The 14467-nt window shown below is 43.0% G+C and overlaps 1 protein-coding gene across 4 annotated transcripts in view; it reads right to left on the reverse strand.

Moving 5' to 3' along the window:
- Positions 1–1714: 1714 nt before the first annotated feature.
- Positions 1715–14467, reverse strand: part of LOC110983358 (high-affinity choline transporter 1-like) — a 49168-nt gene continuing 36415 nt past the window's right edge. For all 4 annotated transcript variants that reach the window (XM_022242559.2, XM_022242557.2, XM_087144685.1 and 1 more), the window contains exons 6-10: positions 14022–14170; positions 13101–13226; positions 12378–12531; positions 11566–11783; positions 1715–11334 (exon numbers count right to left, since the gene is read on the reverse strand). In XM_022242559.2, the coding sequence (XP_022098251.2) occupies positions 10654–11334; positions 11566–11783; positions 12378–12531; positions 13101–13226; positions 14022–14170 (1328 nt within the window). In that variant the 3' untranslated portion in view covers positions 1715–10653. The remainder of the gene's footprint in view (positions 11335–11565; positions 11784–12377; positions 12532–13100; positions 13227–14021; positions 14171–14467) is intronic.

Here is a 14467-nt window from a genome sequence, read left to right on the forward strand (position 1 = left end):
GGGAGCTCAAGCAAGCATTTAGATTAATTAAAAAGGATGTAAGATACAGGGGAGCTTTTCTTTCAAATAAAATTCCGAAGTTGATGGGGAGGGGGTTCACAATTCCATACAACAATTGGGTTATATATGTCGCAGGGGTTGCCTGAGAATTAATGGTACCACAGACGCTTTGTTTTGTAAAAGAAAACCTTGGGATTTAGGCCTACCCCAAAATGTTCGGGATAGTAATTGCTCAGTGAACTCAGAAACGAAACACCGTAGGAGATTCTAACCTTGTAAAAAACAGAGCGTCCCAAATTACCTAAACTGTATGGTTAAATAGTCGAAAAATCGAGTAACATTTTTCTGCCTTGTCGCTTAAATGCGCGGGCTCTGGACCCGTTTTATAGGGCCCAGGGAAATGTTGGATTCCAGATGCTCTGTGGTGCGATCCAAGGCAATTACTGATCACTTGCATCATTCTTTACGCAAACGCTTTTGCAATTTTTATTTCATTTCAAACTGATCTTTATCGAATTCAGAACACGTATATCCATATAATTTTATTGGGCGTTCGGAAGGGAGGGGGGCTCACAATTTACAAACGATATGACTCCCCTCCTCCCACCCACTTTAAAAGTGCGCCAATTGACGGCCATGTAAATTTCTGGCGAGCATGACCCATCTTCGACTCCATGGGCTGCGTGCGCGTTCCTCAGATCGCGCAGGGCATGGTGGGAACCAACTTGGCGCAGCAAGATCGTTGCCATGGGAACGAGGTTGAGCATGATCTTAATGCCTGTACGCGGTAATTTCGTCCATTCCACAGTTCATTCACTTTCACTGTGTACATAACTTGAATTTTCAGTTCTGATTGGTCCATCCATGGTAACAAACAGTGTGATACATGACCGTATTGCACGGTTCATCAAACCCTGCGTGATGCGCTGTTCTAACTCAACGCATAGTGCTATATTTACGCTAAAAGCAAACGCACATCTGCACGACTGTCAAAAGTGGCGTGTATAAGTTGCCCATGCTGACTGTAACGTGTTCAAATGTACATACAATTCTGACAATTTGTTTCTTAGTATAGTGTAAGCCCTGTCATTATTGTTGTTACTGAAATAAGTTAAAAAAACAAATATTTCCCATGCCCCCTAGACAAAATTGCACAATTGTGGTATCGGTGTTACTGTTTCGGCTGTACGCGGTATGATATCTTTTCTCTTCTTTTTTATGAGAAGCGTGCATAGGCCCCTTTTCTTTCTTTACTGCGCGTCAAGTTTGCTTGAAGATAAATTGGTTATCACGCGTGTGCGTCCCGCATAGGGTACCGAAGTGAATACGCCACGTGCACAATTATTAGTGTGTAAAAGGCATTAGCGCGAGAACCAGCGCGTGAACCAACACGCGCGCGTACTCCATTCGTTTGCACTGCACTTTCCGGTTCACAATGACGTCACACTTCGGTACTCCACTCGACCTTCGGCCTCGTAGCGTACGGGACACACACGCACATTATTCCGTGTTCTACTCGCACTCACGTGATGACTAATTATATTCACTGTTTCAGAGTTCCAATTATCCGGTAATAAGCGAAAATGGTATATTTAGCGTGGTACCTGCACTGACATTTCCGACAAAGGGATTACCATTTGGCTGTGGAAAATATGATGCAGTATAATTTTATTCTTCGGAATTAAAGTACAGATAAAAACTAAACCCCGTTGCATCAATTAAATTACATTTATTGTTTTATTATTTTTCTTTTTTGTACATCTAAGCTTATGAGACATGTACCAGTTTACTTTGTTTATACATCAAAAGCTTACACGATGTGTACCAATTTGCAGCTGTTACAGACATTTAAGTGGCAATTAACGAAGAAAACCCTTCGCCTTTACATTATAGTGTAACATGCATTTGGAATGTTGCACAAAAGACGGGAATGTTTCTGACTTTCTGTCGTATTCGTACTTAATGCAGTGAGCGTCAGTTAAAATGAATGTGTCCTGCAAGTGAAGATGTAACAGAAACAATGAAGTGATAAAAACATCTTACTGTCGTTATAAAACCACTGAAGGACTACCAGGGCTTAATAAAAATGGCACCCATATTAAAATGGGAGCCACGGCATACAAGAAACTGGTAGCGTTTCCTTTCTTGAATTCCTCGTTTTGTATAACGGTTATTCGGTGAGCTGAAAGTTCATTTTATTTGACTGTATAGGTCTGGCAACTTTATGACGTCGCCCGGATCATTCAATAAGTTGAACTGATTTAAACAAGATTTGCATAGCAAATTAGACAGCTGGGTAACACTGCTAGGCGGAAAAACTCCAAGAACCCATTAATCGGCAGGTTTTTTTCACGGTAAGCAGGCTTATGAGCAAATAGTTACGTGGCTGCTCTGACCAGCACTCCGGTGCTAACAGGGTGACTGCTACAAAAATAGGGCCAGCTGTCAAATTTTCAGATCATTCAATGACCATTTTTCTTTGATTTTTCTACAGCAAAATAATGTTTTGAGTTAATTCCCATGTGGATTGTCCTTTTTTCACTCGTTTAATACTGATACCAATGAACGCTGTCAAAACCAGTAGATCTAATGAGGATTCAGCTACACACACCGACAGATATACCCAGCAACAAATGAGACCGAGGGGTACCGCCTCCAACATGTCCAATCCCTATACACATTCCAGACTATTGTTACTTAACACATCCCCCCCAACATGTCTGAAAGGAATTCCCCAGATTCCTGCGAGACAATGACCAACACAAAGCAGGGGGGTTCTCTCCGTCTCATACCTTGCTGCATATGCCGACAGAACCCTCTGACTGTACTCTGCGAACAAACACCGTATCTACCAGCAATTAAAAAGAGTGACTTTTACGCAATACCAATCATATAATCAAACATTACTTTTACATCCTGCTAATGAAAACCATGAATACCGTTTAAACGGGTCCAAAAATATAAGAATTCCAGTTCCTAAACACCGAATGCGTTTAATATATCAATCCAAAATACATTTGGTTACATTCGCCAGCACTTGATATTATTTGGAAAACAACTTCATCCAGTGATCAGCATAGACTACGGGCGAAAATTTTTAATCTTTTTCAACGTGACAGCTAAATAAAGTGACATTTCTAAGAGTGCAGAGCCCGAATAAAATTATTGGCCTTCATCATACAACAAAATTACTAACATATATTTCTGAATTCTATTTTTGACACAAGTTGATTAATATTTTCCCTTTAAAACTCTGAATATTTATTTCATATGTACAGTTCTGAAAACAGCTGGTCGCCATCACACAAACTAGGCCGGCTGCGTTTTTTTCCCCTTAAGTTATTACAGGTACTCGCTGTAAAAACGCTGGGCAGTTTTTGCCCAATGTCGGGTTACTACCAGGTGAATCACCCGACTGTTGGGCAAACAGATTACCCAACCGCGTTGATTCTCTCCTGATTTATTGCCAAACTTGTCTCTTGACCCAACGGTTGCTCCTTTCGCCCAACAGTTAAGCGATTTACCTGGTACCAAACGTTGGGCAAAAATTGTCCAGCCTTTTTACAGCGCACAACTACAGATTTCTGGAAGTGCCATCTGATTTGTTGAGATCCTGACTTTTTTTCTCCGGATGATGACATAATACAGGCAAGATGTCGACAACCCCATGTAATTCATCACAGGATGAAGACATCCTAAACGTTGGGTGTCAACATCCTGAGATAAAATCTAAAATCAGGATCTAGACACGTAGAATGGCACTTCTAGAGCTCAGTGCACTAAAATGTATTGCACAATTACGATGTCGTCATCCCCTTGATAAATTATCTCAGGAAGTCTAAATCTTGTGTGTACGATGTCGTCATTCTAACATCCCGAGAAAAACTGTCAGGATCTCAACAAGTCAGATGGCACTTCCTGAGCCCCGTACATAGCTTTTATTCAAGTCGAGTTTCCTGAACTTGTGGGAAAAAAATAAATAAAAAAAATGCAGGCAGGCTGAAAAATTTGCTCGGAAGACAAAGCAACAAAATGAGCCATTTCAATGAGTGTGCTCAGTATTCCAACAGCTTATAGACCTACTCAAAATGAAGCGCGTCCGAGTGTGCCACGCTGATAGGGCACAGCTCCAATGCGCACTGCTGTTCCCGAATACCTCTGACGTGCTTCCGTTTGGGCATGCGCCGTTACAAGACCGAGCTGGCTCACTAAAAGCAACAGAGCAACTCCGACCGTAAGTATCATTCAATGCTTCTTCATTCAAGTGAGAAAAATGGTCATTTTACTAAGAGTACTGCAAGGCGATTTAAAGGGCAGAAATACAAAAGGTCAGACATGCTTCAACGATATTGACACATGGAGATTTTCTTAATTTCCCTCAGGGCCAAACTGTTCAGGCAAAACAATGGATTTGCAGATAAACTGATAACCAACATTGCTATTTCTTTGAAACTGAATTTTTCAAAAGGTTCATTGTGGGAAGGGAGCAAAACAATATCGCATTAATGCTGGACTCGCCCTAAGGCAGGCTGCTGGGCCAATGTCTCACTGAAAAACACTGCATCAAAAATTCTTCGACATCAAAGTCCGAGAAGGAGAAGAAAAGGGAGATTTGGAAAAGGTTTAAGGGGCATTGTTTTTATTTTGTTCTGATTGGACCAACTTCAACGATTTCTTGACGTAGATTAAACGAGGTAACGATTCTTTATGGCAAGGGGGTGATTTCTCTGAAGAAAACAGAAGTGGGGTTGTGATAGTGAGATGATGAGATTAGGCCAAACAAGTTCTTCTTCGATTTGGTTACCAAACAAACCCTATTTTCACGGCGCGACCCTGAATTTTTCACCCCGTTGTCTTTTTGTCTCAACGAAATGTTTCTCTTAGCTCAACAAACCCTTTTACGTCAAAAACACCGTTTATATTGTTTGTCAACTTGCATTCGCTATTTTTGGGCAGAAACCTCCGTTGTGTTAATAAATGAGTTCCCTTGGCGGCTCGCCACGAAGTGCTTCACCGAGCAATACTTTACTAGTTTCCGCCGCACACCCAGATTGCCAAAGGCGGCACGATGGAAACGCGTCAACCAGTCTGTGCATACAGCGTTATACGCCGCACTGCTGTTCGAAAAACGTCGATGGATTAAGATTTCTGCAAGCTCACTAACAGAACTTGATCTATCTTTTCTGCATATTTTCTGTGTGTCATTCCAGGCTGCACCGCAGGTGCTTGAAGCGAGCATGCCACTACAAGTTTCCCGTCGCGGCGCGAGGTTTATCGCCCGCCCCCAACGATGCATCAAGCACGCTTTTTACACCACGCGATACATGTACTGACTTTGTTGGCCAAAGTCATGCATGACTAGCGTAGCGCATAATGAGTGGCGTGCATTTCCTGAATGTGGCATTGGTTTTTAATCATCACCCACCATAAACATTTATTACATTTAAGCCAGGTTATTATCATGCACTTTGTGCATTTTTAAATGGCTTTTGTATCGCAAATACACAAAGTCCTCTTGGTTTTTCAACGTTTCCAGGATGACCAAAACTAACAGGGAATGGCAGGCAACGTGAAGGAATATGACACTACGGTGGGGGCTAGGTATAGAAGTGAGTTATTTCTGCTAAAAAAAGCCAGGGTTGGTCTGCATTTAAACTTATGAGGCGCATCGCCGAGGGTTGGCGTCTCAAGACAGATGGGAGAACATACCATAATAACCCGTGAAGCATGCTAACTTTGGATGAGGCACCATTACAGGCATGGACTAATATAAACGTGACCAGCTCCACTAAAATGGGTATTAGGGGGCATTTTTTTTCAAACTGAGTTACAGACACATTTGAATCGGTCACATTATAAGCTATAATTTGGAGTAGGTTTGAACCCTGTGGCATTTTGTAATCTGGAGATACAGTGATTTGTGCATAATCATATCATACACGTTAACAGAATTGATTCCAGAGATTAAAGCTCTTTAAACACAGGAAGCGGAAAAAGAAATCAGCCAAGAAGGAAGTCTCTTAATACCCACAGCAACAGTTAGGTTTCTGGTATCGTGAAAGTATTGACATGATAGATACCAATGAACCAAGAAGTAAAAATCACCCTGTCCACTTACGAAAGCCCAAGGTGTGAAAAAGCACAGTGTCCCTTAATACCCTTTTTCGCAGAGTGGGTCACAAATATGCACAGAGCCACCCCGATAGGTCTATTCCATACAGCCGGTCCTTTGCTATAGCATTCAAAGACAGAATAAGAGTGCACAGCCCGAATAAAATTATTGGCCTTCGTCATACAACAAAATTACTAACATATATTTCTGAATTCTATTTTGACACAAGTTGATTAATATTTTCCCTTTATAACTCTGAATATTTATTTCATATGTACAGTTCTGAATGCAGCTGGTCGCCATCACACAAACTACGCCGGCTGCGTTTTTTCCCCCTGAAGTTATTACAGGTACTCACTGTAAAAACGCTGGGCAGTTTTTGCCCAATGTCGGGTACCAGGTGAATCGCCTGACTGTCCGGCAAACAGATTACCCAACCGCGTTCATTCTCTCCTGATTTATTGGCAAACTTGTCTCTTGACCCAACGGTTGCTCCTTTCGCCCAACAGTTAAGCGATTTACCTGGTACCAAACGTTGGGCAAAATTTTTCCAGCGTTTTTACAGCGCACAACTACGGGGTTCTGGAAATGCCATCTGATTTGTTGAGATCTTGACACTTTTCTCCGGATGATGACATAATACTGGCAAGATGTCGACATCCCAATGTAATTCATCACAGGATGAAGACATCGTTAAAGTTGGGCGTCGACAGCCTGAGGTAAAATATGTCAGGATCTAGACACGTAAAATGGCACTTTTAGAGCTCAGTGCACTAAAATGTATTGCACAATTACGATGTCGTCATCCCCTTGATAAATTATCCCAGGAAGTCGACATCTTGTGTACGATGTCGTCATTCTAACAACCCGAGAAAAACTGTCAGGATCTCAACAATTCAGGTGGCACTTCCTGAGCCCCGTACATAGCCTTTATTCAAGTTGAGTTTTCCTGAACTTGTGAAAAAAAAACTAAATAAAAAAATTGCAGGCTGGCTGACAAAGCTGCTCGGAAGACAAATCAGCAAAATGAGCCAGTTCAATGAGTGTGCTCAGTATTCCAACAGCTTATAGACCTACTCAAAATGAAGCGCGTCCGAGTGTGCCATGCTGATAGGGCACAGCTCTAATGCGCACTGCTGTTCCCGAATACCTCGGACGCGCTTCCGTTTGGGCATACGCCGTTACATGACCGAGCTGGCTCACTAAAAGCAACAGAGCAACTCCGACCGTAAGTATCATTCAATGCTTCTTCATTCAAGTGAGAAAAAACGGTCATTTTACCAAGAATACTGCAAGGCGATTTAAAGGGCAGAAATACAAATGATCAGACATGCTTCAACGATACTGATACATGGAGATTTTCTTAACTTCCCTCAGGGCCAAACTGTTCAGGCAACAAAACAAACAACAAATTTACTTTAATAAGCAGGGTATGTACAATGGATTTGCAGATAAACTGATAACCAACATTGTTATTTCTTTGAAACTGAATTTTTCAAAAGGTTCACTGTGGGAAGGGAGCAAAACAAAATCGCATTAATGCTGGACTCGCTCTAAATTACGAACTCAGACACCATACCACACTGAAGAACAAAAACACCAGTCACTGAACTAAACGCAAACAACAATTTATATGTGCATTTAATAATACTAATTTAGAGTGTATTTAAAAACAACTATGCGTTAAGTAAAATGGGAATGTATATTGAATGGTAAAAAGTGAAACTGATTGATCACAAATATACACAAATTCCTCTCTGATTAGGATTATTTTGGTGCTTCAAAAAAATAAATTTATTTGACTGTCCACAGTTAATGTGCTCCTGTTAATGTTACATACATGCTTGTCAATGGCCAAGGTACTTATTTGTCGATGGCCAAGGAGTCCTGACAGCAGCCGTAGATATGCCAGACAAACAGTGGGCGTGGCTTTTCATGGTAATATAATCCTGCTGGTCACTGAATACTAAACGGGTGCTTGGATGTCGCCAAGAATTTTCCGCGAAGTGTCGTTTTCTTATAAGCAAACTGGTGATTGTTATCCCCTTTCATCTCTGTTCATTTCTTTCTCTTGTTCTTTAGAAGGAAGGGGAGGCAACTTGCGACACCCATTAACTTGTGGGCACTGTCTTCAAAACAGTCTGTGAAAACCTGTGCCTAACTAAAACAACTGAAAGAAAATTCTATTTCAAGTAAATTTACTATTTTTCCACAACCCTTGCATATATTCAAGTTTTGTAGAGGAAAACTGGTCATCGTTTGCAAAACGCACGTGAATATCTTGAGTTATAAAAATATGATGCACTAGTTGGACTGAGTTACAGTGTCTCCCTTGAGCAGAAGCATCCCCTAATTGGTTGAAAAGAACTAGGTTAGTCGGGAATGTTCGTTTTGCTGGTAGCGACGCGACCGTAAAGCGTGTATTTCATAGTCATTTGTGAACCAGCGAAGTGCAGTTCCGGCCAAAGGAAAATTATGCCCTTTGTTGGTCCACGTCCAGGCTCTGAACAGCACCGAAAATATGAAAACGGACACGCCAGCCCAAAGTACTTTTCTCAAACGGTGTTTTCGTTTCAGCAAAAGGCATTTTGCATTATTTTCTCAACCTGTAACGATGACGCGCAAAGATGCCTTGGCAATGTAGCGGCGAAGTCCTGTCATTTTTTTTTCAAACTGCCACTTTCAGGTTGACAATAAGTCACGCACAAACAAGAACAGATACCGACAGATTGAACAAAACAGTTTGCGATGTACACACTATCATGGATTTTTCATAAAAAAACGAACAAACAAAACAAACAAACAAACAAAACATTCACCTTAACTTTTAACATGTGACATATTCATCTGTTACTATGGGTATTCTAAAGGCCTGTTCACACTTTCCTGTAACATAATGGCTGGAGGGGGACGGGTTGATAGATCAAAGTTTCACAAATTCAAAAACCCACTCTGAAGGGTACGAACGAACCCGCCATACATGCATACTCCTCGTACATTCAACCACATTTACACTCTACTCTAATTCAGATATTGCCAATTACACTCGTTGAGCACGAACTCAACCATCGTGCCTCAGTGAAAGCCAGCTTGGTTTCCGTCATGAAAACAAAAATCCACCGCAAGAAGGCGGATAGAGAGAGAAAGAAAGGGACATAGTAAAATATTCATCTGGTCTTGCAAATATATATTTGACTAGCCCCCACAAAGATTCAAGGGCCAACTATTGCTTTTATCTGTTGGGAAAACTGCCGGATCTTGTTTAACGTTGAAAACACTCAGTCACTACTTATCAGTTTTCCCCAATTTCTTATAACTCAGCAAATCCACATAGACTACATTGGATGTCACATTTGGGAAGTGTCGGCAAAATTTCACACAAGTTGGGTTTTGCAACTTGATGGTAATTTTTGTTCGAGCAATTCCACGCTTTCTATCCATAACACTTGCCTGGTCTATTCTCATCCAATATGTTCAACCATTTTTTAAATCTACAGAAGGTGATTGGAAACATTTTGTCTTCACTGGAAACATTTTCTCTTGAAATTTGAAAACCGTATTTTGAAGGTTGTAAGGACATTTCATATGGGTAAGGAAAAGTGCCGGAAAATGGTGTGTTCATCTGAAAAAATGTGTTAGAAATGTGAACATTTTTAAAGTGGAAAAGGGCAACTTATTCCAGACAAAATGATTCCAATCGCATTCCCCCCCCCATTGTTTTTTCCATTTTAAAACTTGTTCTACAAACTGGAGACTCGACTTGACCGAGTACAAGAGCATACAACACAACGGGATATGTACATCACGAACCTGATAGGAAATTTCAACTTCTCATGACAAGGAGGAAATTCAGCGAGATAAATCCCACTTTATCTGTACAACTGGAAGGAATGTGGGGAGAGATTTTTTTTCACAGAACAAATTTCATATCACCTTAAAAAACAGGTGCCAAGATAAAACAATTCTTGGAAAAGAGGTTCTAAATCACCCAATAACGTCTGTTTTTTCAGGTAGAATCAACACCCCGTGTCTAACAGTAAACGAGAGATCTCACAGCTCTCTACAACTACACATACCAATTAGAAGAAATTGTACAGTTTTCCTGGGACTGATTTTGTCAGATGACGTCACACGTGGTTGGGGCCTTTGCATCTTGACCACTAAACTGATATTGCATTGTGAGGATTGAAATTGGCCAACACTACGGGAACGTCTCAAACTTTGGAAGGGGAACTTATCGACATTTGGAAGTTCCTGCTCCTGAGGGAATGTGCCGTTTGGGAACAGTGCGAATTCCTTTGGAGAGTTTGCTGTATTCCTAAATGAAACAGGCAGACCCCAAAGTAATTACGGTAAAAGCAATGACCACTGTTCCCACATGGGAACAAACGTTGTTCCCATTGGAACGGCGGGCGTCCCAGATTGGAAACAGTGATGTTCTGGAAATGTGTTCCAGCAGCCCAACTTTTGAGACGCTCTTGTGCAATATTGAAACATATTGCATAATACGATCCCAGATCATTACAGCTGGGGAGGGGGCACTATTGCTCTTGGTTGGCCAGAGGCCGGTCTTCATCGGAGGGGCTGGACGCCTCGTCCTCCTTCAGCGGCTCCATGGAGGCCGACTCGGGCATGATCCCCCGCGTGATGTCCAGCAGCTTCTCCCGCTGTAGCGGTGTGACCGACGTGGTACCCTCGGCCGCCGGAAGGCCCATGGGGTCCAGCTTGCGCAGCTGCAGCTTCTCTCCATCCACGTTGTCGTACTTCTCCTGGTCCTCGCCCGCCGGCAGGTTCACCACACACCGGAAGACATCAAACCTCTTGGGGACAGTCTCGCTTCGGAAGAGCCAGTCCAGGAGGTACGACACCAGCACGACCGTCAACAGCGAGACCAGCATGGCTAACGTCTTGAAAGGGAACAGCTGTCCGCTCTCGGCGCTGTAATAAGGATACTTGATGAACGGGGGTATACCTAGCACGCCGTCACCCCCTCCCAGGCGTAATATGAGAGCTATTATGTAGCCCAGAAAAGAGCCATACGTATTGCACTTGGAGAAATACACCACGCAGAAGAGCTGCGGGAACAACACGACATAAACAAAATCAGAACAGAGGAACCAAAGGTCGTAGACGGAGGTGATGATGAGACCTAGTATTGTTGCCACAATACCCACAGCGATGATACCGATGCGCATCACCCACAACAGCTCAATTTCACCAGCCTGTGGGAAAAAACACAAACAAGAAATACAGAATAAAACGCTGAAGCGCGCAGGAGAAATGACCCTGTCACTAAACTTCACCACCTCCACACATTAGCCTCTGTGTAAACAGACAGTAAACACTGATCCCTGCACGATTTAAGCCTGACACACTCCCCTCCCCCAAAAGCTGATCCCTGCCTCTGTTTGCGTGCACCCCGCCTTGGTACTGTTGGACCTGTCTTGGTGTACCTTCTGGCGGAAGACTAGCTTGTAGATGTTGCGGGTGAACATGGAGCTGGCGGACAGGATGGAAGAATCGGCCGACGACATGACGGCCGCCGACACGGCCCCGAGACCGATGAAGGAGACCACCTGCGGGGTGAGATACTGAATGACCAAGGGCAGCAAGAGGCTGGTCTGGTTGTAAGGGTCAGTCACCTCCAGGTTGAGAGTGGTGGCGTTCCAGCCTGAGGAAGAAGGGAAACTTACTTACTGGGCTTGACATTGCACGGCTACGTGTATCCATGGCCAACACGCCAAGATTTATCTTCATACTACTTGTGAGCAGATATAAGAGGGCATCGTGTTGGGTCCTTCACATACCAAGGACTACCAACCTCTGCCGTCACAGTGTACCCAATCTTGGCTGACAAATACTGGAGTATGCAGCACATCCAGTCAAATCTCAGTTATTCACACAAACGGTGGTCTTCAAACATATTTTTCCTTCTAGCATTCCAGTGGATAAATGCTGCATTTTTGTAACACTCGGTCCATCTGGAGAACACTTGCAAAACGAACTGATCAATAAAACTGAATACACCTCTATCATGTGGACAAATACCGCCTCAAATATGTGTTTAGTGTCTAAAATTTGAACAAAACCCCCCAAAATGATTAAAATGCCCTGCTGAAGACACGGCCCCTGATGAGTAATCACATTCAGAAGTTTGTGAGTTGGATACTAAAAATGTACCACCCCTTTCTGAAAACGTTGGTAAGAGAGCAAGGACTACTTTTTTTGTGGGGGGGGGGAAGAACAGAGGCTACGTCTGGCCTACTTGTGCTGGCTCCGATAGCACCAATGAGAATAGAAGGGATGGCCATCAGGATGCAGCCAATGGCCGCGACGAAGGACAAGGCCTGGGCCCGCTCGGCCGTCTTGGAGGAGAGCACCCGTTGGAAATACACCTGCCAGGGGATCCCTCCGAATATCTGTCGAGAGAGGATCGGGACAATCACTCGACGGGTGAGACTGGAGGGGGCAACGCAAAACGCAGTCTGAACGGTCAACAGCAGCTCCTGATTGTTTAACGACGGACTCTTCATCGACTTAAATCAAATCTCAGGGATGGTTTGGTTCAAAGCAATGCTGGTATGCCTGTCTGAACCTGGCACTGGTGATCATGCAGAACATTTCAATCAACATCTGCTGGATCAAAACTGCCCACTACTTCAATATTCTACAGCAATAACAACTTTTGTCAGTCAAGAAATTTGTCTTGACATTTAAGTCACCAAAATAGAATGTCATTGTGAAGTCCGTTCTGCAGTGGTATGAGATATACTTAATGTTTTCTAGAGCTATAGAGGGCAGCAGATAATAAATACAAGGGCCATGTAACAATTTCTTGACAAATACGCTCATACGGTCCAGCTATACTTGGACACTGTGCTTGCAGTAAACTTACAACACTCTCTGGACATCACTAGGACCGTGGTCTTTAACAGAACTGAGAGCTCATTGGGTCTGAGCCAAGGACTTCACAACCTCTAAGACTTACAAGGAGCAGGGCCGAATCAACCCACACTCCAGCAAAGGACGGATCCCAGGTACCCAGCCACCTTGTAGAGGTCAGTCCGATTGGCTCCACTGCTTCGTTGGTCAGAGCAAAAGGAATGCAGATCCACTGTTTGGGCAGAGAAACAACAAGCGGTACAACGTGAACACCAAAATAGTTTCAAAGGTTTTTGCTGTCGTGTTTTTTTTATTCTATTTTTTCATATATATTATTTGGGCACATTTTGTCTTTTGCTACTTCATGAAAACCTGGATATAGTTTCTAAAGCATAGTTTAAAGAGTCCCCCTAAATCCCTAGGGACCATTGAAATCCTGCATAACCTTGTTGGGTTCAGCATGGTAACCCCAACCCCGTAGGGACCATTGAATCCTGCATAACCTTGTTGGGTTCAGCATGGTAACCCTAACCCCCTAGGGACCATTGAATCCTGCATAAACCAAGCATGGTAACCCTAACCCCGTAGGGACCATTGAATCCTGCATGAACCTTGATGGGTTCAGCATGGTAACCCTAACCTCCTAGGGACCATTGAAATCCTGCATAACCTTGTTGGGTTCAGCATGGTCAGGCTTAATCTTTATTTAATAGTAGATTTACTCTATACTCTTTTTAATGGCAAACTTTTAACAGACAAAAAAATTAGTGAATTTGCCTTTCTTTTAACACATGACCTTTTCAAGATTTGACATATCCCCGTATGACATTAGAATGTGGTTAACTTGGATAATTTACATAATCCCCTTTTGTGAAAGAACACAGAATAACGTGATGCAATTTCCATGATAAAGGACAACCTCGCACAATGACCTTATCTTGTCCCATGTATGTGCACGGCTATTTCCAGCTGCACAACGGGCTCGCTGGCCCACCATGCCCTGCAACTCTTCACACGGGCCACTCACCAGACCAATGAATATGCAAATGAGCTGGACCACATCAGTGTAGGCCACCGAGTACAGCCCGCCAAAGAAAGTGTAGAAGACAGCGATGCAGGCCGACACGATGACCGATATGCTCATTGGCAGTTCGAGCACCACGCTAATAGTGGCCCCTGAGGATGGGGGGAAAAAAAGGAGAGAGCCGAGAAATGGCAATGACTATGCAACTGGGACAACTGCTAGTTGAAAGTTCACTTGGCGTTTCCCCCCAAAATTCGGAGGTTTCATTGGAGAATTTCTGGCTCGTTTTAGCACCAATGTTTTGGGTGTCAAAAATAGAAAGTTACATACATAATAAACACGTCCTTCCAATTTCTCACATTCGTGACCCAACCTACCGGTAACCATGCGTCACCAGAGCAACGTTTGAGTGAAAGGGGTTTCAGAGGATCTTGCACTGTGTAAATCAA

This window comes from Acanthaster planci, linkage group LG13, assembly GCF_054643075.1.
Source record: "Acanthaster planci isolate LZ-2023a linkage group LG13, COTS_SCS, whole genome shotgun sequence".
NCBI classification, from domain to species: Eukaryota; Metazoa; Echinodermata; class Asteroidea; order Valvatida; family Acanthasteridae; genus Acanthaster; species Acanthaster planci.